General features: G+C 58.4%; 2 protein-coding genes across 3 annotated transcripts; both read left to right on the top strand.

Annotated features, from left to right (window-relative positions):
• The first annotated feature begins 11418 nt into the window (after positions 1–11418).
• On the top strand, positions 11419–13808 carry VPS72 (vacuolar protein sorting 72 homolog). 2 transcript variants are annotated; one of them, XM_075074950.1, is made up of 6 exons: positions 11419–11631; positions 12063–12215; positions 12379–12496; positions 12600–12779; positions 12895–13036; positions 13264–13808. In XM_075074950.1, exons 1-6 carry the CDS (start codon positions 11515–11517, stop codon positions 13658–13660), a joined length of 1107 nt encoding a protein of 368 aa, XP_074931051.1. In that variant the 5' UTR covers positions 11419–11514; the 3' UTR covers positions 13661–13808. The 2 variants fall into 2 exon arrangements, with proteins under 2 accessions (XP_074931051.1, XP_074931052.1); XM_075074951.1 differs by having other exon boundaries at positions 11423–11631; positions 12379–12490.
• A 532-nt stretch (positions 13809–14340) lies between these two features.
• Positions 14341–18588, top strand: TMOD4 (tropomodulin 4). The gene is made up of 10 exons (XM_075074952.1): positions 14341–14446; positions 15107–15250; positions 15337–15493; positions 15981–16103; positions 16656–16745; positions 16955–17085; positions 17713–17820; positions 18026–18169; positions 18257–18401; positions 18489–18588. The coding sequence occupies exons 2-10, from the start codon at positions 15128–15130 to the stop codon at positions 18509–18511; spliced, it is 1044 nt and encodes a 347-aa protein (XP_074931053.1). The 5' UTR covers positions 14341–14446; positions 15107–15127; the 3' UTR covers positions 18512–18588.
• The last annotated feature ends 816 nt before the right edge of the window (positions 18589–19404 follow it).

The following is a 19404-nucleotide window of genomic DNA, read 5'->3' as shown; positions in this document are numbered from 1 at the left end:
CTGTCCCTGCCAGGCACGCTGTCCCTGCCAGGCAGAAGCATAAAATTGTGATGTGCTTTCTACCTCCAGCCCAGAAAACCAGACAAGCTCTTTCATTTTGTTTTTTTTCTACTTCAGACACAGCAATAGATTTTTTTTTAGGTGGGAGCCATGACCACAGCCTTACAAAACTGCCCCCACCCAAAAGCAACACCCCCGTCGTACCACGGAGCAAGCACAGGGTTGCTTCCCCCAACATCCAGTAATTGTTTTACCAGATTATGCATTACAACATAAAATCCTTGCAGTGGTTCTGGGTCCACCCACCACTCGCTCAGCGGAGGAGCCCCTTCTGCTCGCCTGTTACAGCCTCTCGCTGTGATTTCAGCAAGCACTACAGCTCTACAGAAACTGCATTTCAGCAGAAGGAACACAGGTACTCAACAGCAAAATCCAGCAGCCTTCTGATCCCCTTATCGAATGATCAAAGTTCTCATTTCAATACATATTAAACAAGAAAACGCGAAAACAAAAACTGTGACAAGCACTTTTCGCTACACAAAGCAAGCACAGAACTCCAACCGCCTTCCACCCTCTCTCATCCCCCTTTAAAGGCGAGAAGGTTTGTCCTGACAAGCTCAGTTTTTGCGTTTGAAGTTTCTCACAGCTGGCTCTCCTCCTCCCCGCACACCTGGGGCTCCTTGGGGCCGGCCACCCCACTTCACCTCTCAGAATCGCTTAGGTTGGAAAAGACCTTTAAGATCATCAAGTCCAACCATAAACCTAACGCTGCCGAGTCCCACTAATCCTCGTCCCCAAGTTCCACAACACCAATAGAACCACAGAATCATTTAGGTTGGAAAAGACCTTTAAGACAAGACACTCTCACATCCCTTCCCAATTCTGGGCTGGTAGCGAGGGGAAGAGAGAGCACCTCTGGCTAGAAGGAAGCTTCTGTGACTTAGTGTGTTATCGTGAAACCAGTAAAGCTCGGCTCAAGGAGCTTTATCCCCTTGCCACAAGGCTTTTGAACTTGCCAGGATCCATCAGGACACAGGGATGGAGGAAACATCCCAGGCATCACAATATAACACCTGTTCAATAGCAATTAAACTTTTTTTAAGCAAGTATCTAATTACGTAAATCAAAACCTCTAAAAGTCCCATGATTTAAGCAATCCTAAGCAGCGCCTCCAGCCTCATCACCTTGGAGATTGTCTGTGTTAATATTTCACCATCCGCGCAAAACCATATTCCACTAGGATTCAGCTGGAGCTCTCTCGCCAGAGGACCCAGCAGCAAATCATCTCTGTGCTGCCTTAATCACACACAAACATTAAAGGTGAGAAAATACAAGCCTTGGCTGGAAGAGCTAGCATCCCAAAGCGCATCTGGTTCGTCCCCAGTGATACCACAGGATATCTTGATCTTAGAGGCATCAGCATGATTTTTAAGGAAGACGTACAGCATCTCTGCACAGACCAGAGCATCGGCTTCACCTTCCCCTCTACCCCCACTGACCCAAGGCCACGGTGTCTCAATTCGTCCTTTCATGTAGTGATTTGGGAAGCGACAGCGACGAACCTCCCAGTCAGGACGGTTACAAAAAGGGTGAGTCAAGAAGGGAAAGCCACAGCATGCGGTCAGAGCATTGGTGCGGTCGCCGCATCGCTCTGGTCCCAGCACACCCAGTTTCCGTGGCAGGAAGCTCCCCCTCCCTCCCGCTAGTTTCCAAACGAGTTTGTTGCTGATTGGGAAATAGGTAATTCCTGTTTGACCATGATAAAAAGCACTTATTCTCGTCTGAGTGCAAGGATGAACATGCAGCTGACGAGGCCTGCTCAGCCCCAAGGCCGGACTGAAGCTACGTACTGGTCTGTTGTAGGAGCTCTCTCAATTACCAAAAGCGTTACTGGCTGAGGTCAGAGAACAAAACTCAGACATTCCCATACAAAAACGTTTCAGTTATTTCTACCTCTTCTTACTGCTATGTAAAGGCAGTTTTTTTCCCCACACACTGCTTGGAGAAGCGAAGGTATTAAATTCAATGGCACAAACGTAACAAAATGAAATAATTTCAAAGAAAGCTGCTATTTCTGGATCTGTTTAAACACCTTTAAACTGAAGGAATTCATCAGTCATAATTCTGACCCAGATTGACAACTAAAAAAACAGCTTGAGACACCTAAACAGTTAATTCTGGCCACGGGAAAGAGATCAGGGTTAGAAAATCCTGTCCAAAAATGAATTCATGTTGTCCCAAAAAGTTTCCTTTTTCTTTTTTTCTTTCTTTTGTGATTCTGGGAGCAATCCCTAACGGGTGATTTCAGAGCATTCCTCAGAGCTGTTTACTGGAAGCTGAATCAATCTAAATAAATAGCTGTCTGCCATCCGCCAGCCTTAGCTGTCCGGGATTATTTTCAGCCAACATCAGATAGTGTACTCTTACCAACTGCAAAATAAATGCTAGGGGGGGAAAAAAAAAAAAAAGCTTAAAAAGTCACAGCAATGGCACCTGGACAAATGGTTCGGACAAACATTTCCCTGGAAGGAGCACATAACAAGCATTCGGGTCAGACCCTCGCACGTCTAGCAAACGAGCATGCTGATTTGGTACAGCCAGGACAAACACCCGCTTTGCTCTATTTTTAAATAGAGCTGCTCCAGACAGATTTTAGCTGCGCCTCATGTTTTAGACGAAAATAAAAAGTGAAAACATTAGCACACCCAAACACATCATCAAGCTCAACTCTCCAGCGTGTAGGCAGGGCGAGCGGAGCGCCAGGACACATCACACCAGCATGCACTGCCCTCCCTCCCCGCTCCCGCTGCTGGCTTTGTCTCAGCCAAGCAAGCGGCCAGGGCGAGTCGGGCAGCTGGGTTTTCCCCAGACAAGGTCCTCTTAATGCTCAACAACAGGAACATTCTCCTTCCTCACCTGGACTCTGCCCACAGGGGGTGACACCATCAATAAGAGCACTTCTGCGCACACAGAAGTCGGTCACGAGACCAAGCCTTAGACCCAAACGCTACCTGGAGAGCATGTAGTACGTTGGAGCCCCCATGGACACATCCAAGTCGCCGTCTGCACAGAAATCCCCCAACGCATTTTTTTTCTCTGCCTGCAAATCCCCCCGAAAAAGGTCTGTCGGCATCAGTGTCCCCCCCCAGTCCAAGGCCACGGCCGCAAATGGGAATGGCGGCGAGATTTCTTTTCTTCAAAGTGCAAACCAGGCAGAAACCAAAGCAGAAAAGCCCCGCTGGAACAATCCTGCTGGTGCACACAGGGATGCGGAGAGCTGTTTAGATGTCAGGAGAGCGCTTACACAACACACTTCAATAAAACAGCAGCTTTTGTTGAGAGCGGTAGCAGCTTATTTAGGGGAAAAAAAAACCCAACACATTTTGTCAATCCTCAAAAGCCAAGACAGTTACGTAATATGGCATTTTGCTGCTGGTTACTGGAGAGGAAGAAACCATGCTTTATTTTTTTAAGCACATATATGCAATACATCTACCTCTTCGAAAGGACATCACCGAGCAGCACAAAAAGCTGAAATCTATACGAGGGAAAACAAAAAGGTTATGCAGTTGTTGTGGTGAACTGGTACTTCAGCTACTCAAAAAAAAAAAAAAAGATATGTTTTCCCCAAGAAAGTTAAAGGAACACAAAAAGAAATCCTATTTCCACCAGTTAAGAAAAAACAAGGCCCAAACCTCGTAAGCAAAACACTTCTGAGCAAGGTACCTTAGTCACACACAATAAAAACCTCTTCCATGGCTTTGGAAGAGACTAAATATTTCATTTGCTTCTCTCAGGAAGCTCTTATGGAAAGCTGTAGAAGTCTGGCCTGAACCAAGCATCAAAGCCAACGCTCTTAATCAGCTGGAGATGGAAGAAAACCCATGAGATCACGCTGCCTGCCCCTGCCAGCGCAGAACACAGCCCTCCAGAGGAAGATAAAACACTTAAAAACACTTGATCTTGGCCTGAAGGCCAAGCAGTGAGTAATAATTTTGAAATTCTCTGCATCAATAGACCTGTTCCGATAAATTGTGTTAAGGACGTTAAACCAACGGCAAAGCTGCCGTAAGAGAGATCGTGAATCCAGTTTCTCAATAAAGAGCTCTCGCACGCTGTAGATTCCTGCTCAGGGTCATCCTTCCCACCACCGTTAGCCGTCGGCAGCTGATGGACACGTGACTGGTTTTACTGCCCTGGATTAGCACATCTTCCTCCCTCACCCCTACATTTGTTTTACGAGCCTGTTGATGGCTGGTATGGCGTGCCGCGCGGCGAGCCACGCTGACGGCAGGATGGGACACTCCTGAAAGTCACTGGATACCGCTGACATGTCCGCGCCGGCAAGCGGGTGACGTGCTGGGAAAAGGCCCAGGGAAAGATAGAGGAGAAGCAATCTCTGTAACGTTATCTAGACACTTCTCGCTGCTTTGCAGAAACAGTAAACCCTTCCTCAATCTCTCCTCACCAGCAAACTGCCAAGTGCTTTGTCAGGAGGGCAGCGTACCTAGCCACGGGGAAATAAAGTGATTTTTTAATCCAAGATGCCAGGGGCAGATTTAAGAACAGGTTTCCTTGCACAAGCATTTTCTAAGTGCCCAGAAGAGAGCTAAGGCCAGGCGTGACATCTAGAAATCAATTAAAAAAAAAAACCAAACACTAAACCAAACCAAGCAACTCCTCCGCCTTCTGCAGAGGTGAGCAGAAGAGGCACTCACCAAAGGTGAGGAGAAGAGAACGTACCAAAGAGGATGGCATTTCCACCTCCATCACCTGGGGTTCGGTGAGCACGGCTCAGCGCTCACATCGGCAGACGAGCGCTAACCTTGCTGAAACTCTGGATCCACCGTCTGGGGCTTATCCCAGCAATTCCAGGAAGAGGAGTGCTTCACAGCAACTAGTTATTTGGGAGCTCCAATCCAAAACCAATACAACTCACCAGGGCTGGGAAGAAACCCGCTTCCCTTTGTCTCTCATCAGCACAGCAGACCTTGACCAAAGATCAGTGGTCACAAGAGCACTGACAAACGAAACCCTGTCTAAATGCGCATGGAAACATGAATACATCTTGACTGACAAGTTACTCTCTCCACTGAAAAACATTTGAAATAAATTTAAAAAAACTCCGAGTCAAATAAATTGAGACTCAGATTCATGACGCCTTCAGCAGCAGAGGATGGAGGCGGCCCACGGACCAGTAGGCAGATGGTAGGACTAAAAGGTGGAAACAAAAAGGACAGTGAGGGAGAAGTTTCCAGCATCTGCTCCTGACTCCTGGCCGTATTTCTTCCGCCACCATCCCTCTCCCAAGACCAGCCCTTTGGCCAGAGCCATGCCCTCCTCCTCTCCCAGAAATACCAACTCTGAGGTACAGCGGACATGCAAGCTCTTTGGTCCTTGTTATTGAACTGCTTGGGAGTCAAAGAGCACCAGGGAACTGCAAAAATCACTATTAAAAGAAAATAAATCAGTGCAGAGGCTCAGCAAAACTACCTTCAGCTTCAGGGAAGAGGCTGGAAATGAGGCACATACGAGCAAGGGCTAATGCAGCCGGGCAAGACGCCGGCCGGCGAGTACTCCTGTTATTGCTTTTCCGTATGGCTCACAGCAAAACTATCCTGGGAGGAGGAGGAATGAGGTTATCTCAAGTTTCCCAGCAGAAGAGGGGGCAGACTCATTCCTGCTGAAGGCATTTTGGATAAGACGGCTTTCTGGAATATTTGATGGGAACTCCTGCCCCTGTAACCAGTAGAAAAGCTGGGGAGACCCTCCTTCCCCACATCAGCTTTGCACAAGGTTCTGACATTTGAATATTAATCCTACCATTGGCCGATGACCACTGATTTTACAGCTCTGCATTACTCCTGCTTTCCACCTAAACACTGCCATGATTTAATATTTAAGCCGATCCCCGCTCCCAGACAGCAACACCTATTCAAGAAACACAAAGGCACCGGGTTTTCCAGGGAGCCGATGTATTTGAAGCCCAGCTTCACAGCTACTGGGAGCTACTCTGGGGATATGAATCCTAACAATAAATGTTCCAAGCATTCCTTTTGCAGCCTGCTCTGCAACCTTCACCAAGCCCCGGGAAGGGAGCGTGTCAACAGCCCCTATTCCAGCTGAGCGACTACAGGCCTTGCTCAAAACCAACCCCAGAGGGAGCTGGCACCAGGGAAACCAGAATCAGCATCCTGCCTGCTGCACCACCTTCTTAATTTGGGGGAAGATAAACAATCCATTCCCAGAAGAGTAAGATTTAGGTCAGATGTAAGGTATCTTTCTGCCCTGGGAGTGCTCTGCTTTTTAAACAAGGGAGAGTCCGCAGGGATGCAGTGAGATAATACATTTAATCACCACTATTACATAGTAATCAAGAAAGGGCAAGAACGATTACAATACCTCATTTGGGGGGAAATGAAGCCCTGATCCTGGAGAAAGAAGCTCTGGGTGAGCAGAGGGAAGCAGCACAGGCAGCATTAATTCACCTCTGTCTCCAGAAAAAGAAAAAAGGGCTTTTCAACACTGCAGGGCTAACGTGGGGTGGCATGGAGGAGAAATAAAACACCGAGCCCCTTTCACCAATGCACAGTGGGGCCAGAGGGAGGGAGGAGCCGCTTTTTTACTTTCCAAAGGGAAAATCAGTTATAATTCAGGAAATGGTACTCCGGGTCATCGGTGTCCCCCCAAAACCACAAAATTCTCACTCACTTTCTAGCTACCACTTTGCCAGACGAGCTTCCCTCCGACAGACAAATCTATCATTTATTTAGACAAGCTGGCTCCTACCTTTGTTCTTTCAACAGTAATCTTTTGTCTCCATCTTAAAGAGAAGGAGCTTTGCCCTGCACCAGAGTGGGCATCACACACAAGCACGACTCCCACGGCACCAAAAGGGATGGCGAGATTTTGGGCAAGAGGACCTGGCTGACGATACCAACCTGTGACACCCACAGAGCTTTCACAGCTGATGGTTGGGAAGAGAGATTTTTATAACAGAGACAGGACTTGTAGTCATTTGACAGCTCTATTTTAAGCTTGAGTATGATAAGCCATTCAGATGTCTCTATTTAATAAACTCATCTTCCCCCCTCCACGCTCCACCTCGGCTAGGTGGGACCAAGAAAGCTTTGTCCCGCTTGCAGGAACTTGGAGGGGTGGGGGGTGGAGGGGTGTTTTCAGGGTGTTTTACACCTACATTAAGCCCTTGGCAGTTCAGGACCCTGTTCTCAGCTCACTGTAGGTGTGTCAGGATGATTTTCCTGTCCGCAGAAGCAACTGAGCCATTTTGAGAGCAACTCTTTTGTCTGTGGACTCCAGGGAGGGGCCTGAAGCCAGGGTGACAATGAACTCTCGACTCACACGGACCCATAATTATAAAGCAGCCATGGCACCCAAGACACAAAGGACCAAACAACTGAAATCCCACATTAGCACCTTTTGGCAGTTGCTGCTTCAAAGCAAAAGCAGCAAAATGAGAAAACCTCTTTGGGTGTTTCCCCAGAGAGTTAAATACACATTGAGGCAGGAAGAGGGGGAACTGCTGCCTGCCGGCCCGGGAAGGGTTTCAAAATCATCCACGTCCTTTATCTATGCTGGATGATGCCAGTAATAGGGTAACAGCCCCCCGGGGCAAACGGCACCATGGGCCACTGGGGGCGACAGTGCCCTGAAAAGCTATGGTAGGGCTTGAGGTGATTTCGGGTTTACCACAGAGCAAAGAAAAACCTCGTGTTTGAAACAACAACCAGCCTCCTTTTGCCCCCCTGCCTTCTGCAGAGCTGCTCCTCCGGCATCCGAAGGGGTTGCAAAGTAAGCAAGGCACAGCTGCAGCCATCAGATATTCAAAGCTGAAGCCATTCGTTGCCACAGTCCAGCCAAAATCGATCCTGCTGCCCTCCCGGCCTCTGCCCAGGGTGAAAACAAAAGCCCCAGTTCCGGCTCTGACCCAGGGTTTGCTTGGTGCCTCGTTATTACACCAGGGAAAGCGCACCCGGCAAGGCCAGCAAACGCCTCCTCCTGGCAGGACGATAAACACGGGCACTGCAGGCATCTCGGGAGGGGGACAGGCACCTCGGGAGGGGGACAGGCACCTCGGGACCCCGGTGCAGGCAGCTCCTCTGCAGCCACATCGCCCAACGCGTGGCAGCTGAGCCCTTCCAGCACCCGTTTCAGGATTGCTCCCCTCACCTCACAGCTCTCATGTCCAGCTCTACCCATCCTCCCCAGAAGCTACAGAGGAACCAGGTCCTACCCAAAGCCCAAACACTGCCCAGGGCAGAGAGTGACCACCCAGGGAGGCCCGATTGTCCTGGAGGTGGGGCTGAAATCCGAGGTTTAAAGCCTGTGCCGTCAGGGATCAGCCGAGGTGAGCGTATGTCACGTATCGCACACGTCACGCGGCGGAGGCTCTGTCACAACCAGAATTCAAATCCTGTGGGAAACGCGCTCTAGCTAACACCCCGCTAACCGGAGAAGCGAACAATGGCAATTATTCCACCAGGAAGGGAGAAGAGATTTACTTGCATATTTTCTCATAAGTAATGCTCTCGAAACCCTTCAAGCTTTCTGAAGGCGGCTCCTCCTTCCCAGCTCAGAAGACAGGCAAGCATGGGAGATCAAGATCTCAAAGGAAGCCCCCAAGGAAAAGAAGACGACCCAGGGGTCTTGCCCCCGGACACTCAGCCCCATGCTGAGGCACCACAGCCGCCACAACCAAAGCCCTCTTCTTATTCCTCACAAAACTGGCTTTATCGGACCGACAGGTACAACTTCCCCCACGCCTGCTCACACAGTGAGCAAAGACAAGGCGGGTACGTTGGATGCCTGTCTTCAAAACTGCCCAAAGGACGCAGCTAAGAAGCCAGAAAATCGAGCACGTGGACATCCCTGCTGAGTGACAGTTCATCAACGCTGCAGCAAAAGCAATTTTATGGCGGTGCACAGCAATCTGGCCCTAAATACTTCCAGAAAAGTGGGGTAGCAGGCAGTGGGGCTTATGGTGCAAAGCACCAGCACTCCAAGAGCACCAAAAGAAGTCGAGGTTCAGCCACAAGTCTTCCCGTGGGTTTCTTCTTTCCCTGCTGTGACTTGGGTGACAAGTACTGTCACACTGACCAGGAAGTTTCAGCATACTGCATTATAATAAATAAAAAACCTGGCCACTCTCTACCAGAGAAGCTCAGGAAGGGTGGCTGGATCTTGCCAAATGCAAATTTCAGAGCTTTGAGAAAGTCATTTTGGTTTCTGGCCACAAACCAGCATGAAGAAGCTGGTTTGGGGCCTGTGGAAAGAATATGGCTCTCAACTCCCCCAGGAACGCTGCCAGACCTGTGAAGCACTGGGACGAGGCAGAGTCACAGGTTTAATAACCAAAAGCACCCTGTTTTATCCCAGACGAGGTTTCCACCCCTCGTTACTACCCCTCCACAGGGATGAGGACAGTGCCCCGTTCCAACCCTGCGTATTTCTGGTTCAGCTCGCATTTTAAACCAGCAGAGCGAGAGAAACTCTCAGCCATCAGAGGACTTTGAGACCTTTCCCCTGACTCTTACCAGCTCCGGTTCTGGTCATCAAAACAAATCTAACCAGAAGATGTTTACGTTCCCACACTATCTTGCCTCCCACAGGTGCCAAATGGCTTTGACGAGCTACCTTCGCCTTGCCCAACACTAGATGCAGCAGAGAAGAGGGTGCCTCCGCCAAGGAGGTGCTATCCTCCCCCTTCCCCAGCACAGTCCTGCCCAAAAGAAGATATTTCAGCTCCCCCCACCCCTCTGCACCCCAGCAGCTGAGTCCGGGGTCCCGGGACCCATTGCCACCCCCCAAGGCAGGCAGCCTAAGCATGTCTCAGGCCCTAGAAATACAAGGGAACAGCAAGTCAAGTTTGCCCAGGCACCCACCCCTTTGCCCCCACCCCATCGCAGCACCCCTTCTAACCTAACCCAGTCCCCCCTCCCCAGGACCCTCTGCCCCTTCCATCTACCCTTTTTATAGGGGTTTTTCAAGGGCCCCGGGACCCCATTTGTGCCCGGAGGATCCTCCCCACGCACCCACAGCCTCCCCCACCCAGGAAAAGGTCAGCCCTACACCCACCGCCCCCAGCGAACGCTCAGCCCCAGCCCGCCCCGGGGAGCCCGCCGGGCTCCGTGAAGCCCATCCCACTCGAGTCTCGCCCATAACCCCCCAGCGCTGACTCCCACACGCCCTCCGGAGAGCTCAGCCTCGTCGTTGTGGCCCCCCCCACGGCACCGAACCGACCTCCCGCGCCCACCCGCGGCCCACCCCGAGAGCCCGGCCTCGGCCCACGGCTTTGCCCATCCCCTCACCCCACGCGGGGCCCGGCCGAGGCTCCGAGTCCCCTCCCGCACGCGCCCAGCCCCACGCACCCCCCGGCCTCCCACGCACCCCCCCGCTCCCCCACAACCCCCGGGGCTCCGAGTCCCCCCACAAAGGTCCCTCCTCAGCCCCACGCACCCCACGCCGCTCACCCCTCCAGAGCCCCACCTCAGGCCCCCTCACCACTACAGACACCCCCCCAGCCCCCCCCTCAGCCCCACAGTGCCCTCCCCTCAAGCCCCAGAGGGCCCCCCCCTCAGCCTCGCACCCCCCAGAGCCCCCCTCAGCACTACGCGCACACCCCCAAAAGGACCCCCCCCTCAGCCCCACAGGGCAGCCCCTGGACCCCGGAGCCCCGGACCCCCGCCGGCGCCGGGCCCAGCCCCGTACCCGCCAGGCCGCCGCTGCTCCCACTGCTGCCCCCCGACTCGGGCCCCGCCGCCGCCATCTTGGAGCGATCCCTCCCTCCTCCTGCGGCGGCCGCCGGCTCGCGCGCGGCGCCCGCGCCCCTCCCCGCTTGGCTCCGCCCCCGCCCCGCTAAGCCCCGCCCCTCAGGACCGCACCACCCGGCCACCGGCGGGGGGACAAGCACGCGGCCCCGGCCCGCAGGGCGCATGCGCAGTCCAGGGCCCCCACCTCACACACACTTGGATTCGCCCCCGCGGACGAGACCACTCGGGGCGGGAGGGGAACCGTCAGGGCGGTCACGTGACGGGCCAAGCGAGACCAAAACAACGCCGGGGGCACGTGGCGCGTGGGACGTCACGGCAGGCGTTGTCATAGCGTCACGTGGTGACGTCATTTTCCATATTCGCTCCCCGGGGGTGCGACGTGGCCGTACCGAGGTGGGGCAGGGCCCGGGGGCGGGCGGATAGGTATTGGAGGGGGGTGTGCTCCCTTGACGTCACGCTGGCGCCTAGCCGGCCCCGCTCCTCTACGGCGTCACGCGTAGCTGAGAGCGCCGCGGTGACGCACCCCCGGGTTGCCCCCCCCATCCCCCCCCGTACCCCATAGCGGAGCCCCGATCGCCTCCCCCAGGAACCTGCAGCGTCTCCTCTGGCCCGCGAGGGGGCGCCCGCCGCCATCGGCTGCTCGGCGCTCGCTCTGCCCTGCCTGGCGGCGCGGCGGCGGGCCGGTCAGGACGCGCAGCCGAGCGCCGAGCGCGGCGGCGGCGCGATGAGCCTGGCGGAGGGCCGCGCCCCGCGGCGCACGGCCGGTAACCGGCTGTCAGGGCTGCTGGAGGCCGAGGAGGAGGATGAGTTCTACCAGACCACCTACGGCGGCTTCACCGAGGTGCGTGACCGCCGCGGGCCCGCGGCGGCGGGGTGAAGCCTTGGAGATGGGGGACCCGAGGGATCTCGGGGGCCCTGGGGCGGACGGGACCGGGGGTGTCCCGGTGCTCTGAGGGGCTCGGGGGCCGTGGAGGGTGTCTGGGGGAGCCCCGAGGGGGAGTGAGTGGGGACACCCGGGGAGGTGGGAGAGATGGGGGTCACCAGGGGTCCCGGGGGGAGGCCCGGGGAGGGGCTGCAGGACAGCAGGTGCGGCCGGGGGAGGAGCAGCGGAGACGGGGGAGGGGTCCTGTCTAATTAACCAGGTGTGTAATGGCTCAGAGCAGCCGCCCCCGCCCCGTGGCGACGAGGCCCCCGGGCCGTGGGGCAGTAGGGCGCTGGGGGCTGCGGCGCGGGGAGCCCCGGGGGGTGACGCAGCCCCCTCTGTCCCCGCAGGAGTCGGGCGATGACGAGTACAGGGGCGACCAGTCGGACAGCGACGACGAGGTGGACTCAGACTTCGACATCGACGAGGGCGAGGAACCCGGCAGCGACCAGGACGAGAGCGAGCCCAAGCGCCGCCGCCGCGTCGTCACCAAGGCCTACCGGGTGCGGGTGGCGGGGACCAGGCTGGGGTACCCAGGGTCCCCTTCCCTGCTCCGCAGGCAGAGGAACGGGCTCCCCGTTAGGGAAAAGCCAGGTTTAAGCAAAGCCAAAGCCGTGGCCTGGGGCAGTTTTTCTCCCTCCTCACATCCTCTGCCCCATCCCATAGGAGCCCCTCAAAAGCCTTCGCCCCAAGAAGACGGAGATCCCCAGCGGCAGCTCCCAGAAGCCACGAGAGGTGAAATCCATCCCCTTGGAGCTCCAGGATGACGTGGGAGACAGTGAGTGTGTGTGGGACAGGACAGGCGGGACACAGGCTCCCTCCGGGAGCGCTCCCGGTGAGCCGGGCCGGCTGGCGCCCACGAGTCAGCCCCGTCCTCCCGCCGGCAGGCCGGAAGCACATGCGGCAGTCAACGACGGAGCACACACGCCAAACCTTCCTGCGCATCCAGGAGCGGCAGGTCCAGTCCAAGCGCAAGAAGGGCGGCCCCAACTACGACCGGCCTCTGACGCAGGAGGAGCTGCTGGAGGAGGCCAAGATCACGGAGGAGATCAACCTCCGCTCCCTGGGTGAGCCGGCCGCCATGCCAAGGGGCACAGGGGTCCCCAAAACGGCACAGGGAGAGAGGGTGAGGGTGTTAGTGAGGCACTGAGCCTCCCCCTTGGTTTGTCTCTCCTTTCCCAGAAAACTATGAGCGCCTGGAAGCTGACAAGAAGAAGCAGGTCCAGAAGAAGCGGAAATGCGTGGGGCCCGTTATCCGATACTGGTCTGTCACCATGCCCCTCGTCCCGGAGCCGGGCAAGGAGGAGAACGTGGACGTGGAGGGGTAGGTTGGGGTCACCTTGACGTGGCCCCTGTGGGTTTTTCCCCCAGCCAGATCCTGGCTCCCACTCCTGATCCCGCTGTTCCATCGTGGTGAGGGAGAAGCGGGTTTTGAGCAGTGCCTTGGCGCTCCCCTAAGTCCCACACTCCAGTCCTGGGGGGCGGCTCAAGCAGATTTGGCAGTTCTGCCCACCCCGGTGGTCTCCTGGGTGCTGATGGTGGGTCTTCCAGGTTGGACCAAGACCCACAGCAGGCCGAAGCAGCTCCAGCCCCGGCTCCGGCTTCCGCCGGGAAGTGCTCCCGCACCTTCATCTCTTTCAGCGACGACGAAACCTTCGAGCGCTTTTTCCCCAAAGCAAAACCACCGCGGCTGCCGGTGCGGGAGATCTGCCCCGTCACCCACAAACCGGCCGTTTACCGTGACCCCATCACTGACATCCCCTACTCCAACATCCGCGCCTTCAAAATCATCCGGGAGGCCTACAAGAAATACATCACGGCACACGGGCTGCCCAGCGCCGCCACCGCCTCCGCCACCCTGGGGGCCGCCGCTCCCCCCGGCCCCGACCCCAACGTCCGGCCCACCCGCCAGAAGATCATCATCAAGCAGAGCGTCCCCACGACCTGAACACCGGGGGTCCACAGGGGGCTCGTGGCCGCTGCGGGTCGAGGCCTCTCCTCGCTCCGACTCCCATGGGTGACGGTTCGTTGCGCTATTTATCTCCTTCCTGCCTTTTTTTTTTTTATATATAAAAAGAAATAAATCCAAATAGCCTACATACAACAAGGGTGCGGACTCTCATTTCCATTCAACACGACACCAGGAGGCCCTACAGTAAACGGAGGGGGCGTACGACCCCTTGTTTTCCAAGAGACCCTATAATAAACAAGCGGCTCGTTACGAGTGCTGCTGCTCCCAGTGCTGTGCTGCCAAGGGAGCCCTGATGACAGCAGTCCCATGCACCCCCCAGAATGGGATTCTGGGGGCTTGGGGGGCACGTGGGAGCCATGTCACCCAGATGGTCTTGGGGTGAAGGGGCATGAAGTGTCCCCATGGGGGTGATGGGGGTTGGGGGTTCTCTGTGGGATCCTGAGCACAAGGTTCAGCCTCTCCCTGTGGCTTCTCACCTCCCCACTCCCCCCTGGCCAGAGCACCCCAAGGGGTAACGGGGAGCCACTGGGTCACAAGGGCCCCCCCGTCTCCCCCGGGGTGCCCCTGCCATGCCGGGGCGCTGGGGTGGAGCCGGCGCGGGGCTGGCAGGGCTCGATAACGCCCGGGGATATGTGATCTCGCCCCTCCCCGCTGCCGGCTCGCAGAATAAAATGCTGATCTCATGCCCTGCGCGGCCGGAGCCCTTGGCTCAGCACCGGGGCTCGCACCCAGGCAGGCTCTGCCACCCCGGCGAGCAGCCAGGTAGGGCCCCGGGGTGGGGGTCCCTGGGGTGGTGGGGGGCACGTCACCCAAGGGACATGGACACAGGGGACCCTGGGTCTGTCGGGGGGCCCCGCTCTGAGGGATCCCCCCAGCCCACAGCCCCCTGGCTCTCACCCAGGGGTGTCTGGTCCCTCCCGGTGACACTGCTTGTGTGTGTCCCCAGCACTGGGGACCCAGGTGTCGGGGGGGGGGAAATCTCAACCCAGTTCCTCTGGAGGGACCCAGCCCCAGTGTTGGGGGACTCATGTCCTTAGCATTCACCCCCTCTGCCCCCCTAGGGAGGTGGGGACCCGTGTTGGGGGGCAAAGGGGTGCTGGGGGAGAGTGAGGGGCACCGGAGCTGCTGAACCAGGACCTGCCCCGCAAACGGTGAGGGATGCTGGGTCCTGGCCATGGGGAGCACCTCAGAGGCATGACTCAGTTTCCCCAAAGCTCCCCAACCACAACCCCCCTGGACTCCCCACCCTGGGGTCCCCCACAGCCTGCCGGAACCCAATACCACCCCATGGCACAAAGGGGCCCTGCAGGCCATGGCATGGTGGGGATCACCATGGCAGGGAGGGCTCCGCTTGCTGTGCGGGGCATCCTCCCACCCCAGGAGCCTCCTGCCGGCCGCTCAGCCCCCCTGTTGTCCCCCCAGGCCACCCCCCAGCGCCCCGCCATGACGTCCTACCGGCAGGAGCTGGAGAAGTACCGGGACATTGACGAGGACAAGATCCTGCGGGAACTGTCGGCTGAGGAGCTGGAGCAGCTGGACACGGAGCTGCTGGAGATGGACCCCGAGGTGGGTCCTGGTCCGGGGGGGTGGAGAGAGGGATGGGTGCCACCCGGCTGCCGGGGTTCCCCAGGGGTGACACGGCGGGTCCCCAGAACGTGCTGCTGCCGGCGGGGCTGCGGCAGCGCGACCAGACGCAGAAGAGCCCGACGGGGCCGCTGGACCGGGAGGCCCTGCTGCAGCACCTGGAGAAGCAGGCACTGGAGGCCGGCGAGCGCGACAACCTGGTGCCCTTCACCGGCGAGAAGAAAGGTGTGGGGACCTGGGGGGGGACATGGCAGGGACCACAGCGGGGAGCAGGGGGATGGGGCCCCGCAGCACTGGGTATATTTAGCTTGGCAGAACGGTCCTCGCCAGCAGCTCGGGTGTCCTGGGCGAGCTGGGTCCCCGCCAGCCCCGGGCATAGCCACCCCCTGGCAATGTCACCCCCCATATGGCCACCTCCTGCAATGTGACCCCCAGCGATGCCACCTCCAGCACAGCCACCCACTAGCAATGTCACCCCCCGTATGGCCACCCCCTGAGAACATCACCCCCACAACGTGGTCACACAAACCCCCCCAGACTGTCACCGGGTGGCAACGTCACCCCCAGGCACAGCCACCCCTGGGCCAGGTCACCCTCTGGCAGTGGCCACATCCCCACGCACCCCTGCCAGCCCCATCCTGGGGCCACCGTGTCCGGTGTCACCCAGCCGGTGCGAGGCTGGGCAGGGTGCGACCCGCTTCCCTGCGCCCAGGGAAGCCCTTCGTACCCAAGAACCTGACACGGGAGATCCCGCGGGAGGAGCAGATCACGCTGGAGCCCGAGCTGGAGGAGGCGCTGGCCAACGCCACCGAGGCCGAGATGTGCGACATCGCTGGTGGGTCCTGCGCGGGGCTGTGCCTCGCACCGCAGCCTTACACCGGGCTGCCACAGCGTGCCACAACATTGCACAGGGCTGCCACGTCGCACCGCAGCCTCGCACCGGGCCGCCACAGCGTGCCACAACATTGCACAGGGCTGCCACGTCGCACCGCAGCCTCGCACCGGGCCGCCACAGCGTGCCACAACATTGCACAGGGCTGCCACGTCGCACCGCAGCCTCGCACCGGGCCGCCACAGCGTGCCACAACATTGCACAGGGCTGCCACGTCGCACCGCAGCCTCACGCGGGGCTGCCTTGTTGCACCACAGCCTCGCATGGGGGTAGCATGTCCCAGAGCAGCTTCACGTGGGGGCAGCAAGCTGCACCGCAGCATTGCATGGCAGGGAAACATGTTGCATGGGGACAGCAGGTCGCACCCTTGCTCCCCGCTGCCAGCCATGCGCCAGGCCCCCTAGCCCACCCTGGGCAGGGCTGCGGCCACGCCTGGGGGGACACGAGGGGACTGGGGAGGTCCTGGGGGACCCACTGACCCCCCCGGTCCCACAGCCATCCTGGGCATGTACACGCTGATGAGCAACAAGCAGTACTACGATGCGATCTGCAGCGGGACCATCACCAACACGGAGGGCATCAACAGTGAGTGCCCTGGGGACAGGGGCATGGGGATGAGCCCCCCTGGGACAGGGGACACAGCATCCATGGCGCTGTTTGGGGGGGAATTTGGGGACCAGAATGGCTCCGGGATTCCCCGTGGTGACCCCCCACACGCGTGCAAACGCACGTGTCTCCACACGTCCGTGCCGTGTGCAGTCACGTGTGTCCCCGTGCACACACGTGTGCCCCAGGCGTGGTGAAGCCCGACAAGTACAAGCCGGTGCCGGATGAGCCCCCAAATCCCACCAATGTGGAGGAGACGCTGCAGCAGATCCAGGCCAACGACGGGGCTCTGGAGGACGTCAACCTCAACAACATCAAGGTGAGGGACATGGTGGCAGCATCCCCAAGGTGTCCCCAGGGTGTTAGTCCCAGTCCTGGGGTGTCACCACAGGGCTGGTCCCTATCCCAGGGTGGCTCCAGGGCACCCCAAGTTTCTAGTCACCATACAGGGGCATCGCTGTGGCCCCAGAGTGTCCCCAGGGCATCCCTGGGTGCTGCTCCCTGCCCAGGATGGTGCCAGGGTGATGGGTCCCACTCCGTGGTGTCCCCATGAGGCTTGGTCACCCTGTCTCAGGGTGCTGCTCGCTGTCCCTGGGTGTCCCTGCAGGGTTGGTCCCTGTCTCTGGGCATCCCTGGGGTGTTTGTCCCCATCTTGGACCGGCTCCAGGGCGCTCCAGGGTGCTGGTCCTCATCCAGGGACACCCGTGTCCCCTTGGTGACATCCCCCATCCCCTCAGTGCCACTTACATCCCCATGGTGCTGGTCCCCATCCCCTTGGTGATGCCCAACGTCCCCGTGGGGATGTCCCTGTCCCCTTGGTGAGACCCACATCCCCTTGGTGATGCCCAACATCCCCGTGGGGATATCCCCGTCCCCTTGGTGACACCAACATTGCCATGGAGATGTCCCTGTCCCCTTGGTGACACCCAACGTCCCCTTGCTGCAGGACATTCCTGTCTCCACGCTGAAGGCCATCTGCGAGGCCATGAAAACCAACACCCATGTCAAGAAGCTCAGCCTGGTAGCCACCCGCAGCAATGACCCCGTGGCCAGCGTGAGTCCCGGCACCACGTCCCCACGCGTCCCCAGACAGGGAGGGGACATGGTCCCCTGCCCCCAGCTCCATCCTGGGCACCCACAAGCCCACGTGATGGTGGCTTTTCCACCATCACCTGAGGCATTGGTGGCCCAGGACATGCCAGAGCGGGGGTGCCAGCCCTGGGTGACACCCCAAGGTGACACCCTGAGGTGACACGCAGGCCGTGGCCGAGATGCTAATGGAGAACAAGACCCTGCAGAGCCTCAACATCGAATCCAACTTCATCACCAGTGCCGGCATGATGAGCATCATCAAGGCCATGTACCACAACACCACCCTGAGTGAGCTCAAAGTGGACAACCAGGTAGGGACGGGCACCCATGGGTGGCCCAGGGAGGGGACGGGGGGTCCCCAACTTCCCGGTGTGCCTGGTTTCACCCCGGCCCCGCAGTGCCAGCGGCTGGGCGACACGGTGGAGATGGAGATGGCCACCATGCTGGAGCAGTGCCCCTCCGTTGTGCGCTTCGGCTACCACTTCACGCAGCAAGGCCCCCGCGCCCGCGCCGCCATCGCCATCACCACCAACAACGAGCTCCGTGAGTGTCCCCTGCCTCCCCTGCCGGGGCAGGAATCGGAGTGGGGGGTCCTGGCCCTGACTACCCCCCTCTTTCCCCTGCTCCCAGGTCGCAAGCAGAAGAAAACCTAGTGGCCCCTCACTGCAGCACGAATGAGCTCTGGCTCCTGCTCCCCAGGGCCGCTGTAAATAAAGACGACAGAGACGCAGCTTCGGGATCTGCTCGGATGCATCCCGGGGCAGGATTTGCACGCAGGGGCTGGAATCGGGATCACAGGGATGAGCTGAGGGAGGGTAACACTGCCGGGGAGGCAGCGGGGGCAACCCCCCGCCTCGCAGGGCTCGAGGCCCCCTGTTAATCCATGGAGGCTGAGCCGAACGCCAGGATACCCTCAACGAGCAGCGGGGCTGCGGGGTCGGGGTATTTATGCCCAGGGGATTGGGTTACGGCACGAGGAGGAGCGGGGGGAGCAGGGCAACCCCCCCGGCGGGCAGCCAGGTGCCCCTGTGGCACAGAGCCATGCACCCAGGGCCCACGGAGGCTGGCACCCACAGCCCAGTGAGGCAGGCGGGGGAGACGCAGGGCCTATTTATAGGTCCCACCACTTATTTTTAGGCACGAGCTGAGCAAGCGGGTAAATCCCAGTGCCTAGGGGTAACATCAACCCAGGCAGTGCTGCCAAGGAGCCCCCCCACGGACAGGATCTGACCCCGGGGGCCAGAGAGACCCTTGGGTGGGTGCTGTCCCAGGGGCGTGGATGCCAGCTCAGGGCACAGCCCTGTAAACGACAGTCCCATGGGTGCCCCCTGATGTGGGAGCACCCGCAGGCACCCAAAGCCTGGCAGGAAAAGGGGAGAGAAACTGAGGCAGGGGGAGGGCAGTGGCACCGGGCACTTTCCGAAGCCCTGGGACAGCTGCCGGGGCCAGGGAGGAGGGGGGGAACCCGGCACCACCACCCCGAAAGGCCATGACCCACACGCAGCTGCCAGCATGCGAGAAAATGAGCGTGACTTGGGCCAGGGAC

This window comes from Phalacrocorax aristotelis, chromosome 25 (assembly GCF_949628215.1).
Source record: "Phalacrocorax aristotelis chromosome 25, bGulAri2.1, whole genome shotgun sequence".
Classification (NCBI taxonomy): domain Eukaryota; kingdom Metazoa; phylum Chordata; class Aves; order Suliformes; family Phalacrocoracidae; genus Phalacrocorax; species Phalacrocorax aristotelis.
Note: the sequence above shows the minus strand (reverse complement) of the source record. Positions and strands in the feature narration are given on the sequence as shown.

Excerpts from the sequence above, each read along its gene's own strand:
- VPS72 (XM_075074950.1), top strand. The coding sequence starts at position 11,515 with ATGAGCCTGGCGGAGGGCCGCGCCCCGCGGCGCACGGCCGGTAACCGG. Across the intron at positions 12,497-12,599 it reads TGACGTGGGAGACAGTGAGT|GCCGGAAGCACATGCGGCAG; the intron begins GTGTGTGGGACA and ends TCCCGCCGGCAG. Across the intron at positions 13,037-13,263 it reads GAGAACGTGGACGTGGAGGG|GTTGGACCAAGACCCACAGC; the intron begins GTAGGTTGGGGT and ends TGGGTCTTCCAG.
- TMOD4 (XM_075074952.1), top strand. The coding sequence starts at position 15,128 with ATGACGTCCTACCGGCAGGAGCTGGAGAAGTACCGGGACATTGACGAG. Across the intron at positions 15,251-15,336 it reads TGCTGGAGATGGACCCCGAG|AACGTGCTGCTGCCGGCGGG; the intron begins GTGGGTCCTGGT and ends GCGGGTCCCCAG. Across the intron at positions 17,821-18,025 it reads GCAATGACCCCGTGGCCAGC|GCCGTGGCCGAGATGCTAAT; the intron begins GTGAGTCCCGGC and ends GGTGACACGCAG.